The sequence below is a fragment of the Tauraco erythrolophus genome, chromosome 1 (genome assembly GCF_009769465.1).
Source record: "Tauraco erythrolophus isolate bTauEry1 chromosome 1, bTauEry1.pri, whole genome shotgun sequence".
In the NCBI taxonomy this organism is placed as follows: Eukaryota; Metazoa; Chordata; class Aves; order Musophagiformes; family Musophagidae; genus Tauraco; species Tauraco erythrolophus.
In genome coordinates this window covers 117,342,988-117,368,904 of record NC_141465.1, presented here as the reverse complement: position 1 = coordinate 117,368,904, position 25,917 = coordinate 117,342,988, and the positions used below count along the sequence as shown (strand labels likewise).

Sequence of the window (25,917 nt, the reverse complement as noted above, 5' to 3'; positions counted from 1 at the left end):
GAACGGAGAGATAAATGGGTGAAAAGCGTCGCTTGGCTTCCTGGCGTTTTGCGCTTTGGGCGTGCTGTGTCTTACTGAGCGAAATTAGTGTTTTCCTCTAAACTCCAGAGAGTCGCAGGGTGTCACTCTCCAGCAACCGGTGGTACGTCGCGGGCTGTGACTTGTTTTTGCGGCTGTTGTGGGCAGGTACCGACCCGAGCTCTGTGTTGTATAAACACAGGGCAGTCCCGCCATTTCCCTGCTGCTAGCTTTAGTTTCCACTGTTACTTTCCGTAGGTGCGCAGGGCTCTTTCTGCCAAACTTTCCATCGTCTTTGCTGCACTTCGATTTTGTCTGTTATGAATATATTGTCTGCGTGACAGGCTGGGTGGAGAATGGATTGAGAGCAGCCCTGAGGAAAAGGACTTGGGAGTGCTGGTGGTTGAGAAGCTCAACATGAGCCGGCAATGTGCGCTGGCAGCCCAGAAAGCCAACCATATCCTGGGCTGCATCAAAACGAGTGTGGCCAGCAGGTCAAGGGAGGTGATTCTGCCCCTCTACTCTGCTCTCATGAGACCCCACCTGGAATACTGTGTTCAGGTCTGGAGTCCCCAGCACAAGAAGAACATGGAGCTACTGGAACCAGTCCAGAGGAGGGCCACGAAGATGATCCGAGGGCTGGAGCACCTCTCCTATGAACCAGGCTGACAGAGTTGGAGTTGTTCAGCCTGGAGAAGAGAAGGCTCCAGGGAGACCTTTGAGCAGTCTTCCAGTACCTAAAGGGGGCCTCCAAGAAAGCTGGAGAGAGGCTTTTTACAGGGGCGTGTAGTGATAGGACAAGGGGCAATGGCTTTAAACTGAAAGAGGGGAGATTTCGATTAGATACGAGGAAGGAATTGTTCACTCTGAGGATGGTGAGGCACTCGAACAGGTTGCCCAGAGAAGTTGTGTATGGCCCATCCCTGGAAGTGTTCAAGGCCAGGTTGGATGAGGCTTTGAGCAACCTGGTGTAGTGGAAGGTGTCCCTGCCCATGGCAGGGGGTTTGAAACTGGATCTTTAAGGTCCCTTCCAACCCAAACCATTCTATAACTCCATGATTCTTCTCAGACTGGATTCTGCATGAACAGTGGGAAAGTACTGTGCTAGAAAATAAAAAGGATTTGTACTCTTGCTTTTTTAAAGCACAGCATCACATTTAGTCCGTTTGACATCTTTGGTATGAAAATACAGTAGGGCTTTGTTTTCAGTTTACCTGCACACTGAAGTTCTTACAGGCCTACGAATTATTCCTGGTCTATTGTTTGACAATAAAAAAACATTTTTGGCTCCCTCTCTGTGTTAAAAATATAATCCATTACTAATGATGGTGTTGAATTTGTGGTTTGATCATGAAGTACAAGCTGGTGTGCTTGTTTGAAATCCTTTTGCATAACTATATATCCACTTTGCATATCTTCCTTATCTGGTGCTGATTTAACACACAGTTACAAAAGTGTTTATCAGCAGTTAATTAATTTTCAACATATAGATTAAATGCAATGTTTTCCTGTTCTGATTTTGAGTTTTGGAAATTTTGTCATTCAGAAAGAGTAAAGCCAAATTGCTAAAATTCCTTGAGAAGTTTATTTCTCGAGGGAAACAGGGGAAGAGAGACTACTATTCAGTGGTAGTATTCGTCAACAATGAAAGAGAATAAAATACTCACTCAAGGGAGAAAGAAACTGCTGGGGACAGACTTTGAACAGATTTTAACTCAATTTCCTGCTTTCTGTCAGGTATTCCAAAGTTCACTTGTGCTTTAACAGTGACAATTTCCTCCTCCTCCTAAGTGCAGTGGGAGTTAATGCTCCTTATTGTGCAGTAGATGGCACTTTGCTTGGTTTATTTATTTGACTGGGTTGCTGTCCCTTATGCCGTTTTACAGGGAGGTATGAGCGTGTCCTAGGCTTTCCTACCTACAACGCCCAGGCTCTGCAGTTGTACCTCACGCTACTGGGGAAGCAGGAAGATCCTTCAGGGAGGGCAGCTGCCTGAGCAGGTGGGTGTAAATGATTTGGCTCCCTGAAAATCTGGAGAGGGACAAGATCAGAGGTCGTTTATAATACTTCTTGCGCTGGGAACAGAGAAGGGGGGGCTTGTCTTTGTAGACAAACTTAGAGGAAATGAATCCTTCAAGTTTACACATTCCATAGCCGACTGACCTACGGTTTATTTACAGATCAGTTCTCGCAATAGTTTTTTTTCTCAGTTCTTAGCAGCTTGATTTTCATAAGCAAATGTAATATAAAATACTTTTGTGGAGTTTTGCGCCACATGTAGCTACCAATTAGCTTCTGGTGTTTTCTGGATGAGATGTGGATGTATACGCAGGGCTGGTGCTTGCAATTGGTCGTATGTATTTCATTGTCTTCTAATAAAACTTTTGTTTTGGCTGTGCAAATAGAGTTCCTTATTTCCTGAGGAGATAAATTCTTGTGATACTTTAGCAGTATCCAGAATCTGCTTTAGATAATATATTGAGAAAACTAGTGCACACAGAGCTCTAGTGAGGAGGGAGGCAGTGCCCAGATCTATAAGATGGTTGTTCAAGGAAGCCTTTGGCAGTGTGTCCTGGTTTTAGCTGGGACAGAGTTAGCTCTTCTTTTTAGCAGCTAGAAGAGCTTCGTGTATTGGTTTTACTCAGAGGCTCGCTCTGAGAAGAATGTTGATAGCAAGCTGATATTTGTAGTTGGCACTGAGGTCTCAAGGACTTTTCAGCTTGCCGTGTTCTTGCCAGTGTGCAGGAGCACAACAGGATAAGGGGGGAGCATGGCCGGGACGGGGGGTCAAACTGGCCAGTTAGTATTCCATATAATGCAGCATCATGCCCTGTATAAAAGTGAGGGTCAGCTGGAAAGAAGGGCTTTTTGCCCTTCCGGGACTCTCACTTTCGGACTCTCAGAGTGCTCTCTGTCTCTCTCGCGCTCTCTCTCTATTTCGGGGCCTCGCGTTCGTCCGGGATTGCAGCTTTGGGACGAGACGGGGTTTGGATAGGAGGGGGTGGTGAGCATCTACACTGTGTAGTACTTACCTGTATTAAATTGTTCTTATCTCAACCCACAGGTTTCCTGTTTTCTCCTTTAATTCTCTCCCTCATCCCTGGGGGTGGGAGAGGGTGAGTGAGTGACTGTGTGGGGTTTGGTTGCTGGAGCGGCCTAACCCACGACACAGTGGCACATTTGCCCTTATATATGCCTCAAATTAATCTATCTTGTTTGTGACAAGTTTCAAAATAAAGGTGATAAAAGCAGCTTAAAATAAGACTTTATTCCACAAAGTAGAGCTTCTTAAAGGTACAGTTTCCCACAGAGCCAAGTTAGCACAAGACTGCATCGTGAAAGATTTTTATCACCTCAGATAACAATATCTTGTGAAAACCTCCTAGTTAAAATATGGAGAGGTTGTTTTTTGTGTGTGTGAGCAGAGAGTACTTTTATGCTAAAAGCACTGCTAATGTCATAAAAAAAAACAAACCAAAACAAAACAAAAAATGAGCCACAAACTATAGGTATATAGTGACCTCATGTGCCCTTTGATCCGCTGTCTGCCTGACCTAAATGCATGTATTACCGTTACAGAGTTGCCAGTTCTACCAGGTGTATAGTTCAGTAGATGATTTGGGCCCTTCCTGTAGATTATCTTTCTGAGATATACAGACATGCATAAAATTGTGTTGCATAGTGTTCATTTCCCAGGTTTTCATGAAACCTCAAATTCAAATTAAGTATGTTGCTCTCTCTCCTTGACTAACTACTTCTTATTGTTTAGCTCATAGTTTAAGTTATTCCATGGTAGCTGGCCGTCTGATTCCCTTTTTACTGCACCAAAGAACAACTTTACTTGCATACTTTGAAAATCTAACAGGCCATAGAATAAGAAAATAAACACATTCCTTAAATGTGGTATAGGTAATGCTTTAAGTCCCACCGCAAAATTACCTCAGACTAGTGTGGTTTTTGATTTTCTTTTTTTTAAATCTGGAATCTTATCCTAATCATCTGGTCTAGACTTGGGTCCGTGATAAATTAATCAAACGATAATCTTATCTTAGATTGTGAAGTGCTGCTTTCAGTGCCATTTAAACATTTCCTCTGCATTGTTCCTGTCTTTCAGTTTATTATCTCTCCACACTACAGTGGGAGCTTTCTGCAGGGTTGATGTAAAAGTTTTGTTGACCTTATAAAGGCTTTGATGCAGTTTGACCAATACTAATTTTTAAGCCAGAAAAACCTATTGGGTAATTAAATTCTTTGGTTTAAATCCTAAGAAACTAGTAAAGAAACTGTTCTGATAAATAAGAAACTAATAAAGAAACTGTTCTAATAAATGTTTCCTCATTTGCACATACATAGTGCAGAAAAATGTGAAGTGGTAAATGAGCACAAGTAGTTGTAACAGTGCCTGCTTTCCCTTTTGCAGTGTTTAATGTAGGTGTTGGTTATAGAAGCAGGAGGATAGAAGCTTAATCAGAATTTGCAGTCTAGGTGGGAGCTCTTATTAAGTTGGAGAAAGGTCATTTTTGCTCCAGCCAGCCTCCCCCAGATAGAGGACACTTGGTATCAGACATTTTTGGCTAACACAAGAACTGCTTTCCTTTCTCATAATCTTTACTTTCGAACAAGCAGTTTATTTGTTCTGCCTCATCCTGTGAATCCAGGATGAATTTGGATAGACCAGGTGTTCTAGAGTGTCAGTTTTATCCAGTTATCTCACAAATAAAATTACTTGGCCTTAAGTCACTGTGGAAAATTTGCATCGTCAAGTATCTTTTCCAGAAATACAAATAGAGTGAAAACAAAGTCTTTACCAGTGACACTGATACTAACCCTCTGGATGAGATCTGGATGTGCTGTACTGGGATCCAAAGAATAATCAGGAAAAAGAATTTATGAACTGAGTATTTTGTTTTACAAGCATATGTTCTCTTCGAGCCGGTTCCTGTAGCGTTAGCGGCGTGTCTGCATTAGCAGTTTGGCTTGGAGCAGCAGTGCAATTTTAAGCCCAACCTTTTGGATGTCAAGAGCTGCCTTATGTTGATCAGGTTCTCAAGATGATTTTGAGGGGTACCACCTGAATGCCTTTCCAAGAACACTAAATGGGGCGCTGTGCCTCAGATAAGCTGTGTGGGGGCATTGGTTTGGCTTCTGCCTGAACTCACCCGGTCACCAGGCTGTCTGGCTCACACGGAACACTCATTCACTGCTGAAGGGCTCTGAGGCTCTAGGAAGCCCATGACACGCTGAGGAGCTCTTACGCCATATGAAGAGCTCAGTGCTCTGTATAGTGTTCTCGTTTACACTACAGTTATCATTCTCACCAGTTTTGATTTACACTCATAGGCGTACAGGAAAATAAATATGCATTGATGATACATTTTAATCACTTAAACCAGACGCTGCCGTTATATTTTGTTGTCATAAATTCTGCTCCTGTTTTAAATAAAACTTTCCCAGCATCTAACGTTGTAGCATAGTTTGTCACAAATGACATGCAGACGATTTTCATTCAAGTTGTTTTACAGACAGTTTAGGGTGACACTGCTGAGAAGAGAAGCAGTCCCACTCAGCGCTTCCATCTCTCCCCTACCTCTCCATCACTTCCAGTGCTACACTACTCCTTTTTGTAAATCTTCATCGTAGGCCGGAGGGTGAATTCAATCAGAAAACAGATCTGGGTTGAAACTGGCCTCTTGGTTTGGGGGATTTTGTTGTTGTTAAGGGTTTTTTTTCTGTGTTGGGTTTAATCTGGATCAGTTTTCCAAAGTTCTTTTTAAATGTTGTCAGGTGGTTTTTTTTTTATATTTACACATTATAAATCAGTGAGTGGAAATGTGCAAAGCAGTTTACGTTTTTGAAAAAGAGTTATTTTACAGTGATACTGTGTGAAAGGGGAACTGAAAGAGGGGTTGTTCCAGTTTAAGATAATTCCGCATTACTAACAGTGAGTATTAGCAGCAAGAGATCAAGACAAGAGTTTGGCAGTTAGTTCAAGCCATGACTTTACTGAAAATATGTCACACTAAAGTTTCCATGTAATTAAAAAAAATGAATAAAAAACGATTCAGAGATGTTCTGAGTAGATTTGATTACTATGCTAACAAAATGGGATTTGTTTTGGAACTTGTTAGAGTTGCAAAGAATAGATTTGGTGAGAGACTACTTATGAGGATAGTGGAAATGAAAGTTTTCCTAGCCAAAAAAACCAAAAAAAATTCTTTTCTCTTTTAATAGGAGGGCAATGGCAATCTTTGCAAACTGTGTGTTCTTTATTAAAGCTAAATGCTTAGCCATTCAGGAGAAGAGCAGGCTGAAAACATGCATAAAAGAAAACGGTGGAGCAGTTAATTTTTTGCTTAATCACGAGGTAAGTTCCAGATTTATTTCTGAGATCTCAGCAGGAAAATATCAAGTGATGCAAGTGTTGTAGAGTGTTAATCTTGCCACATGTAGAGAAATAGGAACTGTAGAAATTATGTCTCTGTTCAATGTTTAAATGGAAATACTCAGTTTACATTTTTAGTACATCCGGTTCTGTAGTACTGAAATGTCACATAAAAAATCAAGAGTAATATTATCGCTCTACAAAAGAACCAGGAAGGTTTTTTTTCCTGGATAAAATTGCCATGCTGTTTTTCTTCTCTCATCGTCACAGAGGGGAAGCTGTGAATAAGGAGACGCATCACTGAATTGGCTTTTGGTTATGTTATTTTTAATGCAAGCATTTGATGACAGAGTGAGGAAAAGATGGTTGTAGAGTTAGAAGTCTGTGGTACTGCAGGGTTTTATTTAAATACAGATTTTTGTTTTAAATGTATGTTGAACATGCAGCATGGATAAATCAAGGAGCCTGTTTGCATGACATGCACAGCAATGAAATCAGTGGGCTGCATCTATACTGGTATGTCACATGCCTTGAATGCTCACAGGGACTGTGACCAGCTGGCATGGCTTGGCCCACACCTATACTAGCAAACTCTTGGTCCTCAGGAGTGAGCCTTCATATCCAGACTGCCTAATGAGAATGGTCATGGTGATGTTCTGTCTCCCAAACCATGCCTGGAAACTGGGAGGATGTGAGTTGGCAGGAGCCAGAATTGTGCCAAGGAGCATGCTAATGCCTTAACAGTGTAACTATTCACATGCCAGTGACAGGGAATTATCTAACATTATCTAACTTAATAGTGAAGGCGTAATGCCTTGTTACTTCTGCCTCTTGAAAGTGACGTTTATTTCCTCCTTCCTATAGCTAGTAATTACAGCAAGCCCATAAATATTGTCATATTAGAGTCCTTACTTCTCATCCACCTTGAGGAGAAGGTAATGCATTGTATTATGATTTCAAATTTTTGTTTTCTCTGTATGCAGTTTTTTAATTTGTAGGAGAGTGTGATTGAGTTAATTTCTCCCTCTCACTCTTGTGTAATGTTTCCTAATATAACATTGGGTGAATTACTTTAAATCCTGCTCTCATATATGGCTCCCATAGGTGATTGTCATTTTACAAACAGCAAAAATTGTATACACTGTCCTCAAGAGTCTGCAGTTTAAATTGTGTGTAACATAAGGTGTTGACCTTGAAGGAGAAAGAAAGGAATGTGTGAAGAAAAGGAATATTGCAGGTACCTTATCATCTTGTTCAGAGCTCAGCAGTTTCCTGGTGACTGACAATGCACATCTGTTCAGGAGAGAAAGTGAAGAATTGAAGAATAACATATCAAAGTCTAGCAAGAGTATTCCAAAGATGTGATAGTTTTCTTTGCGCTGTAAAGTCAGGATCTTCCAAGATGTGTTGACACATATCGTTGTGATGGCTGTGATCTTGCAAAGAAGCAATGGGTGGACAATAACTAAGGCTCACATTTATCCCATCAAACTGCTGATCTCGAGATACGATTTGGGGAAAAAGTCAAGAAAATGCCTCATAAAAACAATCAGCTTTAAAAAAAGCTTTGCTAAAAAATTTACTTATTGAAAATAGCAAATGAACTAAAAGTTAATGCAGTACAAATATGCGTTAATTGAAATCTGCATTTTGAATCATCTTGATAAGTACAGTGGGAAGAGAGATATTTCAATACCTAAAATTTGTGAGCTCTGGGATGCTGAGAACAGCTAATGAGTGGCCAAACTGTTCAGGGTAAATCTTGCCCAAGCTTCCCAAGTTACTTTGTGATTAAAGGTTAAAAAGAACCTCAGAACAGATCTGGCCTCAGTGCTGCTGTATCAGGGAAGAGCTCCTATTTTTTGAAGTTGTATTTTTGTCATATGTGACAATTAAAAATACGTACATTTATCATCCTGTTTCTGAGTAAAGTAGATCTAATTTCATTCTGATGTAATAACCTTTCATTTATCTGTGTCCGTCAGTTCTTACATGCTTAATGTTAACTGTTCAAAATGCAAAATCCACTGCCTCTTACTAAGGACTGTTTCATTTGATTTGACTTCTCTAAATGTTTTTATTTTGTCCCAACTGCACAGAAAGTTTTAATTTTCAGCATATATATGATTCCAGTAAAATAATGTTTGATTCTTTATAAGGCTACCAAAGCATGTTATGATTACCTAGCATTCTGCCCAGCTTTTTTTTTTTTTTTTTTTTAACACTCTTACCCCAAATATCTTAGGATTTGTAGTATATTGACTACAACGGATCTTGGCCCATTATTGGACCTCCTATGTGCTGCTAAAAGCTCTACAGAACGTTAGGCACCTGATCAACTTCATATCTTCGTAGTTACTTTGGAAAAGTGGACACACTCTGAAGATACCCGTATTTATTGAGCTGAACTGTCACCTGAAAGAGTCCTGCTCTCTGCTAACTGTGGATGAAGTGCAGAGGTACCATGTTTCTAAGTTAGGTGTTTCAGTTAAAGTATGGTCAAAAAAGGTTGGTTGTTTTAAAATGTTTCCTGTGGACTCTAGGATTGAACCAGTATGAATTGCAAATAAACAGTATCTGGATTAATATTGTAGTTATGTGTGCATAGCAACTGTAATTGTAACCTGTCTTTCAGAGTACACATGTTCTTGTGGATACCACTGATGTCCTCAGCCGTCACGATCTAAAAAATATTCAGAAGTATCAGCTCCCTGTTTTACATACAGATTTCATTTGGAAATCAGTTGAAAAGGGGAAGCTTTTACAGATTGATGCATATAAGGTTATTACTTCTGACCAAAGGCCAGACAGACAGGGTAGGTGTATTTGATATAGTTCATTCATCTGTTGGTTACTTCCAGAAATAATGTTCTAGAAGATGAGTGTTTAGAATTGGCTTTTAAGAAATCAGCAACCATGGAAACTGGCAATAAAGTTAATTTAAAAGTTACAACTTTTCAGAAAAGAAATATTAGATCCATTCTATGGAGTCTTCTTTCCATTGATTTTTTTTTTTCTTTTAATGAAACTTCAAGTAAGACTTCAAGTTGGAAATGTGGGTAAAATGTTAAAAATAACAAAAAAGCTACTCCAATGACTGTCTTTATTTGACTCCACTGGAAAAAAAAATGACAGTAACCCGGAAGTTTTAGTAAACTTCAACAGAATGCAGTGAGTTTTCAGTGCCTTTGTACAGGAAGTGTTACGTTTTGAAGTCAAAATTATGAGAAAGTGTGATAGCTAGGGAACAAATTAACATGGGCTAGAAATATTTAATGCAACATAATTAACACAGAAGAACTTCAAGCATTCCAGTATGTAACATGGTTCAGATGCAAACAACTATAACTGCGTAGAAGGAATAAAGACAAATGTTCATTTTAGTGCTGTGAGACAAGCCAAAGAACGTGGAAGAGAGGTGAGGAAGATAATTCTATTTAACGTGTACAGTCAGCAAAAAATTATCATCCTGAAAGTTATTAGTGCTTTAATTCTCTTAATTGTCTTCTTGTAACTACATTTTTTATTTCCTTTTAGTTTTGCATCCCTTGCATTTTGCTGGGTGCTAATCTTTCCTTTAAGTATTTTTAAAAGTATTTGCTTTTGACATAATACATTTTATTCTATGGACATTCTCATGTCATGAATCAGTGCAATTTTCAGAACAGTGTACAAGAATGAGAATCAGGACCCCTGCATTTGTATGTTGGCTGTGTCATTGACAACTCTGATACTGCACAGCAGAGGCCGTAGGCGTGCGTGGCTGAAGCCAGGTAGATCCATTCAGTAGCAATCCTACATAGTTTTAAGCTAAAACTGCATTCATACACTATATCTATCCAACTTTTTTTTTTTTTAAAAAAAAAAGCAAACCAGCCAAACAAAAAAACCCCAAACCAATGTAAACCATGGAGGAATAGTTCTCAGGCTCTGTGGCCAAGTGGTACAGTGTACCTCTCAGCTATGTGCCCTGTTTCTTTTTCCCCATGCTGTCGCAGAAGTCAGGGTGGCAAAGTGCCTGGAGGGAATAAGCACTGGCATAGCCTGGGGAGGTTCTAGTTCTAGCAGCGAGGCAGCTGGGGCAGTTGTCCTTCAGCACTTGACGCGGCGTTTTGCCAGTTATATGGCTGAATAAAATGTGACCTTAGAAGCCGTTAACTTCTTTCAATGCATAAAATATTTGTGAATGTTAAGGAGTAGTATTGTTTTTATTAACTATTCATAAGTTAAATTAGAGAAACCAGATATTATCCGAGGTAAATAAATGTTTTGATTGCAGATGTGGAAGACCTGTCATGGGCTGAAAATAAAGATACCACAAAGAAAAATGAAAACGATTCCAACCTTACTGTTATTGAAGACAGTGAGAGACAAATTAAGTCCAAAGTGGGGACTCTTAGGTAAAACAGAATAAAATTAAAGATATATTTTGATACATCTATGTTGGTATTTCTGTCAATTGAAAAAAAATGTGCATTTCCCAGTCTGTTTCCATGACTTCTGGAGATCGCTCTCATTGTCTTAATAATGTAGGGGAAGATAAAATTATTCTTTCTTCATCTTCTGTTTTCTGTGTGTATGAATTTATAATGGGTTCTTTGACTCTGACTGTGGAATTTGATGTTACATTTTTCCATCTCAGGGTGCGCGTACAGTCCAGCTTCCTAACACATGCTCAACACTTTATGATTTTCTCATTGGAGCTCTGTTTATCATCACAATTTTTTTCTTTTCTTGGTTCACACAAGTTTTTGCAATCGTGTCTGATTGATTGTTTTTTAAAGTGCTGAGCATCTCTCTCTTCCATGAAAATCAGAGAGTTGAAAATCAGGATAACTGAGACTGCTTTTAGTTGATAGGGAAGCAGTATTGTTATAACTGTTTCTGATTATTCAGTTAAAGGAACAAAACCAGCTCCAACATTCTTAAATCTATTAACAAAATGCAGCTTTCACTTTTGGAGACTGTTTTTCAGTCATAGGGTAGGTATTTAGTTACTCTGTGGGAATATACTAGAAGTTACACTTGGTCTAAAAGTCCTGATGCTGAAGGATATCACTACACATATATATCCTAATGTGAAAGTCAGGAATAAGGGAGGAATTAACCTCAGACAGCACAGATGGCTGACCAAGCTCTTGAAAAATTAGCATGTAACCAGGAAATGAAAATACATTTCTTGTGTAGCTTCCATAGTTTTTCTAAAGAATGAAGATTGAAATCTAGTCTTTGTCTTCAGGTTCACACTAGACATTCTGGCCTGTTAGTGCAGCAGCTTGTCCAGGTGGAATTTGCTGCTGAAAAATAGATTTATCTTCTTATGTTAGTTCTTACTCTAGTATGATGTTGCAGCCTATTACAGTGCGGTAATAATGGGCATATGTGATTTTAATTACTCTGATTCCATTCCAGATTTTACAGTGAAAATGTTCAAGATACTCCTTTTTTCCCCCAAGATTTTGAAGTTGCAAAATACAGTGTTCTTGAAAAAGTAAGCCTTTCTGTTATTGTGAGAGAATGTAGAAGGATCAGTAGATGAATACAAGTTTATGGTTTTATACACATTAGCAGTAACTCTTGTATGTTATCATGTACCGCAATGCAAAGAGGAGTATTGAAAAGTACTTTAATGCTTTCTGCCTTTCAGTGCAGCCAAATTCTACTCCAGTAAAACTTTTCTATTATCGCTGTAGTGTTCTCACCAAAGTGTTGCACTAGAATAATATATTTGCTTCTGACAAGATGTATGTTATTGTGGCTGTTACATGTTAAATGTGATTTATATTTTCATCTTTTTTCTTAAAAATCTTTCAAAACACAAAAATGATGAAAACATACAGCAATCATTACAGTGAATCAGTACAGTGAAGCCCCGAGAGGATCTTCTGCTTGTTACTATGATACAAATAATGATAATTTTGCTTCTTTTCTTAGACAGTCATAGTGCATGGTTCTAAATGGGGTGAAAAAATAAGTAGGACTAGAGGAAGTACTTGGTGCAATATCATGTGAATGAAGCATACTTAAGCAATAAACTGGGGGCCGGGGGCTTTATTTGTCTCTCCGTTTAGGTTAACTCCAAGGAAAGCAAAGACTTTGCAGTTATTGAATTACAGTGTTCCCAAGAACATTGCGAGTTTCCATTTCGACTATATGCACACTTCAGTGCATCAGATGGAACAAAGGTATGAACCACTCATTGACATTAACTGTTTGTTTCTTTATGCATGTTGAACATACCTGTTCCAGAGAGCTTCAGATGCTTTTCATTCTTATTTGCAGGCTAATCCTTATTAGATACGGATAATAGGAGCCCGCTCTGCTAAGCTTTTTCATAAAAAGCTTGATTTATAGTTGGCTCCTCTACTCTGTGTGTTTGCTTACAACTTGCTCAAAAGAACTGTTTTGGGACTTGGCAGCAGCACAGCAAGGTCCTGGATGCACCTGCCTCATACTCACATATATTTTCTTGGCAGTATCTAAACTGTGTAATAACATGTTTACATGCTGAAATGCTATAGGAAGTGATACTCTGGACATGCTATTGAGAGACAGAAAAGCTTGTCTTAAGGGCAGCCTAAATGTATGTGCTTTGGCACAGCTCTTGCAGTCTGTGTCGTTGTAACAACATCAGATTCAAGTCAAAGAAGCTGTATCAGGGATGAATTTTGAATAGTTCAATTGATAGAACAAGTTATTTCAGCACACATTTAGATGAAGCTGTCTTTTCACTGTGGGGTTTGTATGTGGAGCCCTGTGCTTGTTGTTCGTGTCCCACGAACCCTCCTAAAAAGCACTGCCTTGCTAGAAGTCTTTTTAATCACAACCCAGAAGTTAAGTGTGGATTGTCAGCTGTTAGAGCAGTGTCTGGTAAAACTGATTTCTTAAGTCTTAATAGTTCCTTTAACTAACTTTATGCTTTCAATTTGCAGAATAATAACCAATTTGTAACTAATACTGCTGAAGAAATAAGAGACAAGTATGAGACTTTTGTTGCAGACTTGAAGAGCCAGGATTTCCTGCTCAGAGAAACTTTTCCACCAGAAGCAGAATCTTTAGCTTCTACAAAATTGCAAAAGGCTTGTACAACTTGCATGTTTACACTTTTCTGTCCTTAATGGTTTGTTCTAGTTTCCAATTTTCTGAATGTGGTAAACATTGTCTAGATTATATTAATACAGCCATAGGTTAAGGGAAACTGTTTATCTGTAAATGTTTTGAAATTAAATTTTTTCAGAATATCGAGTGAATGTTCCCAGTACTTAAACACATTAAAAGCAAATGTAGTCATATTCATTATAGGTTTTTTTTTTTCTCAGTAGATGCATTATCAACTAATGTGATACCTAAAAAGTGATGTGCTGATACAGCAAACAGAATTGTGTGATGTATGACTTGGATTGTCTAATTATTCTGCGCACTATACACATATCGCAGGCTTCATGTAGATCGTATGGGAATCAGTAACAGGACCCCTCTCAATGGAAATAGCAGTTGGGTTCTGCTCCCTAAAGTACTCTTCAGACAATGTTTTACTGCTATTTAAAATGGTTGTAGTGTGGCAGAATTTTTTTTTCCCATTTATGTTCTCCCTGTACTTTATCTACTTCTCTCTTCCACCATGATTAGCTTCTATTACAGGGCACAACTGGCAGATAGATTATATCGAGCAATGTCAAAAGGCCCACGTATGCCCTGTAGTGATCTCAGAGGGTGGTCAATGCCGTATAAACAAGTAATGTAGAATGTCCAAACTTGTGTGAGAATTAATTAATTTAATGGCAGCTTCTGGAGTTGTAGAACAGTGAGAAAAAGCTCAAGTAAATGCTTTAACAATGTTCCTCAGAAGAACATGGGAAAATGTGTTTTCACAACTGTCTTTGATGTATGAATTGCACTGATTTTCATGGCCTCTCTATTTTCCTGAAGCTTTGCTGCTCCACTTTTTTATTTTTGGAGGAATATGTCTTTCCCACCAGAGCTTTCTGAACTAGAGATCTAGTGTCATCTGTTAGAGATGTTATAAAACACTGGTCGTTTTGAACCATCTGTTCTTTTACCAGCTGCGCAAAAAAGGAAACGGCTGGGGTCTGCAGACTAGTATGTCTGTGTACCTGATAGTGCCATGTCCTGATAAAGATATCAAGCAAGTCAACTTCTGTCTTCTCCAAGTCTGTATCTCTAAGTTTTTAAGACAGGTCATGGCCATCTGGCCTGCCGTGCTCTCCACTAAAAGAATTTATAAAAGCAAACCTCCCCTTCAGTTCCATGGGACTGAGGAAATTACATTGAGCATGAATGAGCATTGCACACTGTATTGCTTATGGGAACAGGAAAGTTTAATTATCCGTGTAAGAACTTCACTGCCGTGACTTGCATGTTTGTCTTCACTGAGTTGTGTTTATTTTACTACAGTTACTTCTAGAAGAAGCCATGCATTCAAGTGCTATATGTCAGGAAGTTAGTGATTTTGTGGAACTGATCTGGGCAGAAGCTATTGGCCACCTGGATAGTTTACTACTTGAGTCAGTAAACAACATAAGCCTAAATGATGTAAGTTAATTTTTGTTACTCTGTAATGATGAATACTTAAACATTGTTAGAAGTAATTTTTTACCAGCAAACATGTATGTTATGTTTCAGATTGAGATTGGTAATTACACTTCTGATACTCCTGCACTTCAACAAATCCACACTTTAGAAATCTTTATTTCAAATTTTGTAGAATCATGGCACTAAAAACATGCTGTACTCTCTAGGGCAGATGGCTGTCTTTTCCATTTTATAGCAATTTACACAATTCTTATGGGAAGATCCCTTCCATGAGATAAGTCAAGTCACAGAAGAAGATAGTCATATAAAGGCAGTGTGTAATAGCAGGTTACTGCCTCTTGCCAGTGTGTTTCAACCATACTTCAGTCAGCCATTCTCTTGTAATGGAGAATAGTTTTAATTATAGTCCCTGTCTGCATTATCAGATGACACTTGTAATTAACACACAGCTACTCTTGAAGGCCTTTGGATATTACAGCCATTATTAAGAGTAACAGCCTATCCACCCCTTTGTTAAGTCTATGGCTCATTTAATCCCGCTGTCCCACATACCTCAGTTCTTTTGCTTTGCTCCCTAGACATTTAAGAGGATATTGTTTATTCATGTAATTTGTGCGCCCAATGTGGGGCTCGAAGGGGTTGAGATAAGGAAAGTAAATTGCTGTGGTTTGCCATTGTGTTTTTCCTGGATGTTGCTGGCCGTATTGTTGTTTGTTATGCTTTCATACATGTTACCAGATATGTATAATTTATTGCCTTATCTACCTTATATGATATTAGGTGGAATGTTTATGTGGTTTTCTGGCTCTGGGTGTTGGACCGGCATGAAAAGTATGTTATCGGTAATTAAGGGTTTTGCTATACTGTACGGTGTAACTCTGATAAGATCATCGGTGCTGGGACTGGCTCAGTCTCTGCATTCAGCGGTGCAGAGGGAGATGCTGATGTGGAGCTTGTTTATTAATTTTGAGCGTCACCTGGTGGATGTCATTGCCAATTATACCGGTGACTTTTCATTTACAAAAGTTTATGTTGATTTTGATAATGCTGAACATCATTGGAATAGTTTAACCAGTTTGATTTTGCTGCAAGGTCTCCTGAATGTATATTTAATTATATATATATTCAAAGTCAATTAACCATTTAGGGGTGTACACCACTTTATTTCTTGTGTTATTGTGCTTGCCATCTCAACTCCCATGACAAGCACTATAGCTACTCAGGCAGACTACAACGGTATCAGTTGCCCCACGTTGGGCGCCAATTAGGAGTGTCGTGGGTTAGGCCACTCCGGCAACCAAACCCACACAGTCGCTCACTCACCCTCCCCCAGCCCCAGGGATGAGGGAGAGAATTAAAGGAGAAACAGGAAACCCGTGGGTTGAGATAAGAACAATTTAATACAGATGATTTAATACACAGTGTAGATGCTCACCACCCCCTCGTATGCGAAGCCCGTCTCGTCCCGAAGCTGCAATCCCAGATGAACACGAGGCCCCGAAATAGAGAGGGGAAGAGAGAGAGAGAGAGTACTCCGAGAGTGGGAGTACTGGGAGAGAGAGGGGGGAAAAAAGCGATAGAGCAGAAGCGCAGCAAGCGCAAAGTGCAAAAGCGGCGAAAAAGCCAAAGCGCAAAAGCCCTTCTGTCCGGCTGTCCCTCGCTTTTATACTGGGCATGACGCTGCATGATATGGAATGCTAATTGGCCAGTTTGGCCCTCAATCTTAAGTTCCACCACAAATCACAAGGGGAATCGTCGCCCCCTTGTCCCGGCTATGCCCCCCCCTTATCCCGCCGTGCTTCTGCACTCCGGCACACTGAAAAGTCCTTGGAGTCTCACGTCCAACCACAAACATCAACTTGCTATCAGCATTCTTCTCAGAGCGAGCCTCTGAGTAAAACCAAAACACGGAGCTCTTCTAGCTGCTAAAAAGAAGAGCTAACTCTGTCCCAACTAAAACCAGGACAAAGTTCGTATAACTTAACAGTCAACAAAATAACTGCTTAAGATGAGAGTTTTGTTCATCTCTGTTATCACTGAAGGCAAAATTACTTGAAGTTTGTGTTGGTTTTAAATTGGAAGAAAGTAGTAGAAAGTCCCCAGTTATGGAATGACTTTGCCCTAGTCTTATTACATGAAACTCACTTTTGATGCTCTTAAATTGATGGATGGTAGAAGAATATTCCTTTCACTTTCTGATGTGGAAATAATACGTTTGTGTAGGTTCTGGTGAGTAAGTAGTACATTAGTAATATTGTGTATGTGTACTCAGAGACAGTAGTGAGTGCATTGCATAGATCAGCAAAGACATAAGGAAATGCTGTTTGTTGCAAATGCTTTTTGTGAGGTGCAGTTGTTTGGATATTAAGATTCCTAACATATTTCAGGTAGGTGAAATTTGATAAATATTTGATAATAATGTTCAATCATTGGTAGCTTTTGCAAGAGCTGAACCATAGACCTAAAAGATTCTGTATCTCAATGCATTGATCTGTAAGAATATGATAAAACTGTTTTCACTAACTCTTCTCACTTGTAATTAATTTGCAAGAGAAATAGCATTTGTATTGAAAGAAAAAAAAATCTCTGGATTTTTGAAACACAATAATTAAGAAGTGGGTTGCTGTTCGGTTAGATTAACCTTCCATTTTTTTCCCAAAGGCATTTGTGAGACAGAGACTAGTCTTGGATCAATATTGAACTGCAGCAACGCATTGTTATGCAGCCTCTAACGTCAACATTTTACTAGCTGTTGCCTGTGGTTCATGTAAATTAAAAAGCATTTTTCCTTTTTCCTCCTGCTTTGAGAAGAGGAAATAATATAGAGTATTCTGTGAAAGATTTCCAATTGAGAAGGAATATATAGATAAAAGCAAATCTATATCCTGTCTGGACAAACTGTCAAAAATTAATCATTACTTTCATTTTCTCGTAGGTTGCACTTAATAAATAGGAATTCTACTCTGCTTTATGTATTTTAGGATGAACTAGTGCATTTATACATTTAGTAAGAAATTTATTATCCTCTACTTTCTGTTATTACATCAATGTGTTGAAGCTGGCAATTTGCATCGACAACATGTTAAGGAACATTATCTTTCAATCTGACTCATATTCCATTTTATTTCAGGGGGTTATTTTACTGTCTCTTAGCTCTGCTTGTGTACTTTGCAAGTAGCCCAGTATAAGGGCAGAATAATATCTAACTTTTAAATACTGTTTTCATATCCTAGCTGCAGGAAAATATTTTGTGGATATTGCACTAATAAGAGTTAAAGTTTTATTTTAGTATGGAATTAAATGACCCATTTTAAGTATTTATTGCTTTGTACTCTTTTTTTGATTTTGTGATAACTTTCAGTTTAATAATTTCTTTTTTTAAAGGTAAGCAAAGCAGAAGGTATTTTACTGCAAGTAAAGAATGCACTGGATGAGGGAGCTGGTGAGGTGGCACTACAAGAGATGATGATGGAATTCTATCAAATTATTCGTCACAAAACTGAAATAGACTATAAAGTTTCCAAAATGCTGTTATCTAGAAAACAGGACCTGTGTCAGGTAACTTTTCCTGATCTGCACTGTGCTACACCAGTTTGGAACGTGCTCGCTGGATATACTGACAGGATACTTTGCACAGCTAGTCACAGGCTGCCAGTTTTAAAAAAATAATTTATTGGACTCTTTATGAATAGAGTAATGCTCATGAGAGGAACTCAGTGTTTTGAAAAGGAAGACAAGTTGCTGTCCAGAGGTCGACAGGAATTTCCATTGCAATATTTGTTGTGATGGCATCTTCAGCTGAATCAAATAAGAATCATGGAACTCCATTCAGCTCTGGAGTCCCCAACATAAGAAGGACATGGAGCTACTGGAACGAGTCCAGAGGAGGGCCACGAAGATGATTCGAGGGCTGGAACACCTCTGCTATGAAGACAGGCTGAGAGAGTTGGGGCTGTTCAGCCTGGAGAAGAGAAGGCTCTGGGGTGATCTTATAGCAGCTTTCCAGTACCTAAAGGCGCCCTACAGGAAAACTGGAGAGGGACTTTTTACAAGGGCGTGTAGCGATAGGACAAGGGGCAATGGATTTAAACTGAAGGAGGGCAGATTTAGATTAGATATAAGGAAGAAATTTTTTACAATGAGGGTGGTGAGGCAGTGGTTGCCCAGAGAAGTTGTGGCTGCCCCATCCCTGGAAGTGTTCAAGGCCAGGTTGGATGAGGCTTTGGGCAACCTGGTGTAGTGGAGGGTTTCCCTGCCCATGGCAGGGGGTTTGGAACTAGATGATCTTTAAGGTCCCTTCCAACCCTCACCATTCTATGATTCTATGATTCTATGAACTGTTATCATCCAACTGACCTTATCAATGACTCCAGCATACACTTAATAAGTTTCTATTGATTATCTTAAACGACGTACAAAATATATCTAAGCTACTTTAACTATATGCACAGACTGATCTGTGTACCCTTTCCTTTCCTGAATATGCACAGTTTCTAGAGACTATTTAAAATTACCAATCTGTGTGCATCTTGGTCTATTCCTACAGCACAAACTGCTTGGGGGAGTTTCCTGGACTGCCTGGATTGTTAGTACAAGAAGTTAATCAGCACATCTGAACAGATAACATCTTTCAGTTGGTCTAAGCACAGCTGGCCTGCCTAGGGGAATCTCCAAGGATCTCCCCATAGCTTTGCCTCAGCTCCTGCATTACTTAGTCAGTTCCTTCATTTTGAAGCTGGCTAGGAGTTCAGTCAGTTGGGAGTTCTGTTACTTTGCTGCAAGTCAGTCTGTTGTCTCATCTTCGCAGAAACTAGCTGGAAAATTCTCAGCCTGCCAGGGGGATTGCCAACAAGGTGTGCTGAGTACGCACACAGATGCGACCCTTGCACCCAGCAGCAAGGACTGTCTGCTCTGTAAGGGCAGGCAGACAGGGCTGGGGCTGGAAGTGAACAAGGGCTGGGTGGTTACACCACTGGCAGCAGCTCTGGTCCCACGGAACATCAATAGGAAGGGCAGAGCAGGTGACAGTGACTGCTGGTGGTAGTAGGGAGGGTCAGTCCAGATTGCCTCTTCAGTATGGCTTGTCTGGCAGGTCCAAGGTCAAACCGGGAACTCGAGTTCACAGGATCTGGGTCAGACCAGGAAGGTGGGAGGCTGGATGCAGGCATTTTGGCAACACAGCTCGGCGGAGAGACCAAGGGCAAGAGCCTAAGCTCAAAAGCATCTCTTGAGCAAAGGAGAGGGAGGAGTCTGTTGAGTCTTCTCACAACTCTTTGAAGGCTCCACAGCTGCACTGTCAACACTGGCCCTGAGCCTGAGCAGCCAGGCCCTCTGGAGAGGCAAGAGACAGTCAGAGCTCTGACAGCTCCATCACTGTTGTAACTACAGAGCAAACTCAAATTTCTTCCTTGTATTGTGATTATAATGTAAATTCCATAGATTCTGTCAGAGATACCTCTCTCTTTTGGCAAAGGATATCCAGAAGTGAGTCTTCTTTAAGTTACAAAATATAAAGGGGAAGAGGTAACGGGAAGAGGCTCCTTACTGCTCTAAAGGAACAAATGTTAATGGTGTCTTTAACCTTGGAAATCTTTTGATAATTAAAAGCTTCTGACATTTCTGATACGAAAAAATTACTATGTCTCATAAAGCTTTTTCATGGCTTAGTGAAGTGTGGCTGGGCAATCTTTTGAGAATTAGATGTCCTTCTTTCTCCTGATCTGAGAAAATTACATGAGCACCTTGTGCTACTGCCCTAGCTGGATAGTGGCCTCGGGGACAGAACGACAGATTCTAACATGTAACAATTGCCTCATAAGCAAAATCAAAATGGTAACCAAGCCCAAATACTGGTTTGTGGAGCTGTTACAAGCAGGCTCCATCCAAAGTTTGATATGGAGTTGTACAGAAGCATTTTAACACTATTTTCCATATACCTTGTCCTTCTGAATTGTTTTCATGGGGTTCTACAGCTGTTTGCTCTTCTTCCAAACTGTATCTAACAAGTGGGAATGTTCTTTTGAGTATTCCATTTCATTGTCACTATGGTGTAACTTTATAGAAATTCAATCTAGTTTGCATGTTTCTTTAATTAAAATGTAACAAGTATTCATAAATTTCTGTGTGTATTTTCTAGCTAATCAGAGATATGCTCAATATACATGAAATAAATATGTCATGCCCAAACCCATCATCTTTGGCCAAATACCGGGCTCTGAGGTGCAAGATTGAAGCTGTCGACTCAACGAGTTCTGAATTTCTCAATGTTGAACAACAAGTGTTAAAAAACAATTACAAGTGAGTCTTTAATAGTTATGCAATGATTCCAGTAAAACTCAAGGTATAGTGCACAAAATACCTCTAAAGAAAACTGGATTATCAGGTTCTCTTACTGTGCAGTGTTGATGGTGCTAGTGGGATTGCAGACTTGACATACTTACCATAATCTATACTAGAACAAAAAGGAGGTAAATTAAAAAAAACCCTGAAAATTATAATATTGTCAATTTTGGTGGGGTTTTTTCAGGGTTTTTTTTTTTGATTGTGAAGAGCTGTTTATTTATACAAGCTATTAAAATAAGATATATGGAATCTAGACTTGTTTACTCTGCTTCTCAGTATTTATTTCCAGGCATTTTATAAAATAACTGGAAAGTAAAAATAAAAACAAAATTTTGGGCTCTACTGAATAAAACCAATAATTTTTTTTTCTGTGCAACTAAACTTAATGGGAGTGGGAGGAATATCTGGTCTCCTTTTGATTATGTACAGCACTTGCCATCCCTTTCTAGTTAGCTTTCAACTGTGTGAAAAAGATGTACTTCTGAGAAGTTATTCTGCAGATTTCCCTATAATTCTATTTAATGTTCTTGACATTGGCTTCTAACTGGGCACGCTGTGTCTAAATGTGGAGAAATTAAAGAGAAGATGGTTCTAGAGATGGAATAATCAATCTCTGAGTGGAGAACAGTGTGCTTACCACCTTCCCTCTGCTTAACCAGTCTGCAGTGTACACATGCTTGGAATGTACTTCCTCAGAGGACAGACTCTGGACTAAGGACTGAGTTGCTTAACGGTATAAAGACAGCGATACGCTATCAAATACCCAGAAGATAACTGTAGGATTCGAGGATTCCTAACTGGCACACAGTGAGGAAGCTCTGGATTTACAAAGTAACTGAGAAGAGGATGTAAGGTTCACAATTTTAGGTTTAGATATTGAAAGTACGTAGTATCTGGAAAGTAAAAGCATAAAGCCCCGTTTACAAATCAAACCTTTATGCTTCCAAGATTCAATGAGCTTCAGTCAAGTTTCAAGCTCTTAAATGCTAAAATAATATCCATAAATAGGATCTAGCTGCTTTTGTAATTTTGAGTGTGTGGTTTCTTTTGTTGAGGATTAGAGGTATGTTATGTCTGAATTGATGAAGCTGCTATATAAACTTTTTTATATTAAGGGGTCTTTTTTGGTTTATTTGGTTTGGTTTTTAATTTTTTTTTAAGAACCTTACTTGAACCCTGATCCTTCAGCATATTCAGTTGAAGCTTTTTAAAATTCTTTTTACATTAAAACTAAGATTGCAAATGCCACTCCCATTAAGTTTAGTCAAACAGAAAAAAATTATTGGTTTTATTCAGTAGAACCCAAAATTATATTTTTATTTTTACTTTCCAGTTATTTTTTAAAATGCCTGGAAATTAATACTGAGAAGCAGAGTAGACAAGTCTAGACTCCATATATCTTATTTTAATAGTTTGTATAAATAGACAGCTCTTCACAATAGCTAAGTAGGGCATTCAGGTGGCAAGGATAAAGGTAAGACAAGGTAAAGAGAGAATCTGAATCTTTTGTTTTGTGTAGACACAAGAAGGGAAGGACAAGAATCTTGGTGACAGCTCTGTCCTGTAACTACTGTATGTAAAATGTATAAATCTTGCTGGAGGTGGGATTACAAACCAGGTTTTCCCCCTCTCAAGTGTATTTCTTAGTTGGGAAGTCTTTCTTAATCGGGAGTTACTACATCCAGATAGCCTGAACTGTGATGCTAAGATATTTGTAGTTCAACCAAGACAGTGAGGTCTGTGTATTCTCAGTAAAGGAATTTTTAGTACAAGATAAATTTGCTGGCAATAATTTATATATATTTACAGACTCCGAGCTGCGTAGGGTTGTATGGGGTCTTGTATGTCACATCTTTGAATTTAGATCCCAAAATATCAAATAAGATAATTTCATATGACTTTAAGCATGAAAAAACATTTTCAGTTTCTCCCTAAAAGGCTAAATAGCCCTTGAACTTAGTCATTAAGTTTTTAATGACTCTGATGATTATTCTCTTCTGCTGTCTTTCTTCAATAATTGTCACCCAAATTGGTAACAAACAAACAAAGTTGAACATTACTTTGAGATTTAGAATAAGACTTCATCTTTTAGAAGTGTGTTGATCTTAAATGCACTTTCTAAGTCATGAGATCTCAAAGATCATTTCAAATTTCTTGCAGTGACTGTCAAGTGAGAATTTTAGAAGTGTATAGAGTTGGCAGAATAACTGAAACAGCAGAATTTCTGAGCAGGCTTGGAAACATTCGATCCTTATTCCATGCATCATCTGTGCGCAACTTCATGGGAATTCTTTCCAGGTAAAAATTTACATTCCGTTTTTTTTGTGACATTGAATTAAGCTTAGCTATATTCTTAAATATAGTTTGACTTTTTTTTTTTCTCTTTTGTGTTATGTTTACCCTAATTTTTACTGTGAACATTTCTATGAACATCCATATAATTCTACAGATCTCTGGAAAGATAATCAATCTTTTGTAACGATAAATTTAGTTACTCTCCAGGTAGATTAGACTTGAGATGCAGCTATTTGGATATGACGGTGAGGAGTGTGGTTGAAATCTGGATGAAAGATGACAAAATGGAGAGAGTAGGAGGGTAATAGCTGTGTGGAAAATTTATTTTGTTTTAGGAAAGAATTGCATTGACAATGTTCTTCCACTTATATACATTATTTCCCCATGACTACTTTGTCTGGGATATTTGTAGATTATCAGAATTTCCTGGAATAACAGAATATCTAGTTCTATGACTGAATACCATGGATTCACTCAGGCATGGTAATAATGCTAACATAATATAACCTCTAGTAGCCTGACGTATTTAAATCCTCATCATAGCATTTATGCAGTGAATACCAGCCACTGAAAATTTAAGGATGTTTTAAAAAACATCTGATTCATAATACCCATCAGAATTAAAATACCTCAAAAGTCATATTAGCATTCTGTTTTTCTCATGCTGCAGATTTTAGTTGTAATTTAGAAAACTGTTGAACTTATTTAAATATTTTGTCTTTTTACATTCGTTATACATTAAATGTTTTCTGTGGGCATTAATCGGTAGTAAATCAAACATTTGAGGATGGTATCTCTACACTTAGTAGGTTTGCAAATCAAACATTGGAAAAGTTTCCAAGTATCCATTCCCCTGCATTGTACATTTAAAACTCATACTTTCTTTTTCTTAGATACAGAAATTCATACAGTTTTTTGAAATTGAATACAGCACAGTTGCTAGAAATGTAGAACTACTCATCTAAGAACAAAAAAGTTATTTTGACTATTTGGCAATGAATCTGAAAAATGCATTGTTTTTATGCTAAATGCTTATGTAATCAGTGTCTTGGTGATTAATATGACTTTGGGATTTATTTTTTTATGAATAGACTTTACTTTCCTTTAGTGTCTATGGATGGTTTCTGTAAAGTGTATTTTGTTTTAATCCTGTGTGGTTCATAATTGCATAATGTGTATTAGCACGTTATATGCAAAAGTATTTGGTACCTTGTTCATTGTGTGACCTTCTTTTTCTCTAGAGGACTTCTAATGCCAAAAGTGGTTGTTGAAGATCATGGCCTGGAAAGAACTGACATTGGGAATCTGGGCAGTGGCATTTACTTCAGTAACTCTGTTAGGTCTGAATACAACAATATCTCTTTATTTTATCCTTTGTGTATTCTTTTTACTTTTCAAATTAAGTGGATATAATACTTAATACTTCTAAGGTAATTTAATTACAAATTTTATTCCTGCCCATCAATTCAGAAGTGCTAATGTATCCTTAAACTCCTATCATGTTTACATTAACACAGATTTTAATTAAATGTGTATGATCTTTCTTTACATATAGCACCAGTATTAAGTATTCTTCGCCCAGTGAAATGGATGGAACCCGGCTCCTGGCAGTTTGTGATGTGGCACTTGGATCCTGCTTAGATTTGTATGAACGAGATCATTCATTAAATAATGCACCGTCAGGTTATGACAGTGTGCATGGAGTCCGTAAAACAGCAGACATCTCTTCAGACTTTGAGGTACTGATGCTGCGGTATTGAGTACTTGAAAAGGCACCAAATATTGGATTTATTATACCACTGATAGATAACAGAATGAATTTAAGCTGTGTTTCAGTTCAGACACTAAATCACTAGACAGTAATGCGTAGAATGACTTCTGTCTGTCTTGCAGCCTGTAAAGTGTGAATAGAATTTCTAACCCTCTAAATTGCTGTTTATAAAGAATTCTTGCAAGAAAACAGTACTTAAAATAAAGATGTAAATATTATATTTTATAATAACCGAATCATCGTATAAATATCTGGTCTGTGATATTTAAATTGTTATTTGGAAACTATATTCTACTTGGTGTGGAATAATAAATCACTACCGTGGAAGGGTCGTTGTTTTGTAAATGAATCCAGCTGATAAAAATCCCTGCCCGTATAGGTTGGTGCTCTAAGGCAGGGATGATAGCTGTAGTAGCACACTAACAGATACAGTTGCTCTCTAGATATCCGGCAGGTTTTTACTTTCATTGTTCTTAGTTATTTTGAGGAATGATTGTGCTTTATAGAGAAGAGGAAATATAAAGAGTGTGGAGAATACAAAGTAAGAAGATAAGAG

General features: G+C 38.4%; 1 protein-coding gene across 1 annotated transcript in view; it reads left to right on the top strand.

The window, feature by feature from the left end:
- The window catches only part of PARP4 (poly(ADP-ribose) polymerase family member 4), a 60,241-nt gene that overhangs the window by 265 nt on the left and 34,059 nt on the right, over positions 1-25,917 (top strand). Inside the window, exons 2-13 of the mRNA XM_086621633.1 lie at positions 6,250-6,382; positions 9,036-9,216; positions 10,680-10,800; positions 11,813-11,891; positions 12,472-12,585; positions 13,333-13,479; positions 14,816-14,953; positions 18,338-18,511; positions 21,090-21,250; positions 23,456-23,593; positions 24,832-24,930; positions 25,146-25,329. Coding sequence (XP_086477759.1) covers positions 6,257-6,382; positions 9,036-9,216; positions 10,680-10,800; positions 11,813-11,891; positions 12,472-12,585; positions 13,333-13,479; positions 14,816-14,953; positions 18,338-18,511; positions 21,090-21,250; positions 23,456-23,593; positions 24,832-24,930; positions 25,146-25,329 — 1,662 coding nt within the window. The 5' untranslated portion in view covers positions 6,250-6,256. The remainder of the gene's footprint in view (positions 1-6,249; positions 6,383-9,035; positions 9,217-10,679; positions 10,801-11,812; positions 11,892-12,471; positions 12,586-13,332; positions 13,480-14,815; positions 14,954-18,337; positions 18,512-21,089; positions 21,251-23,455; positions 23,594-24,831; positions 24,931-25,145; positions 25,330-25,917) is intronic.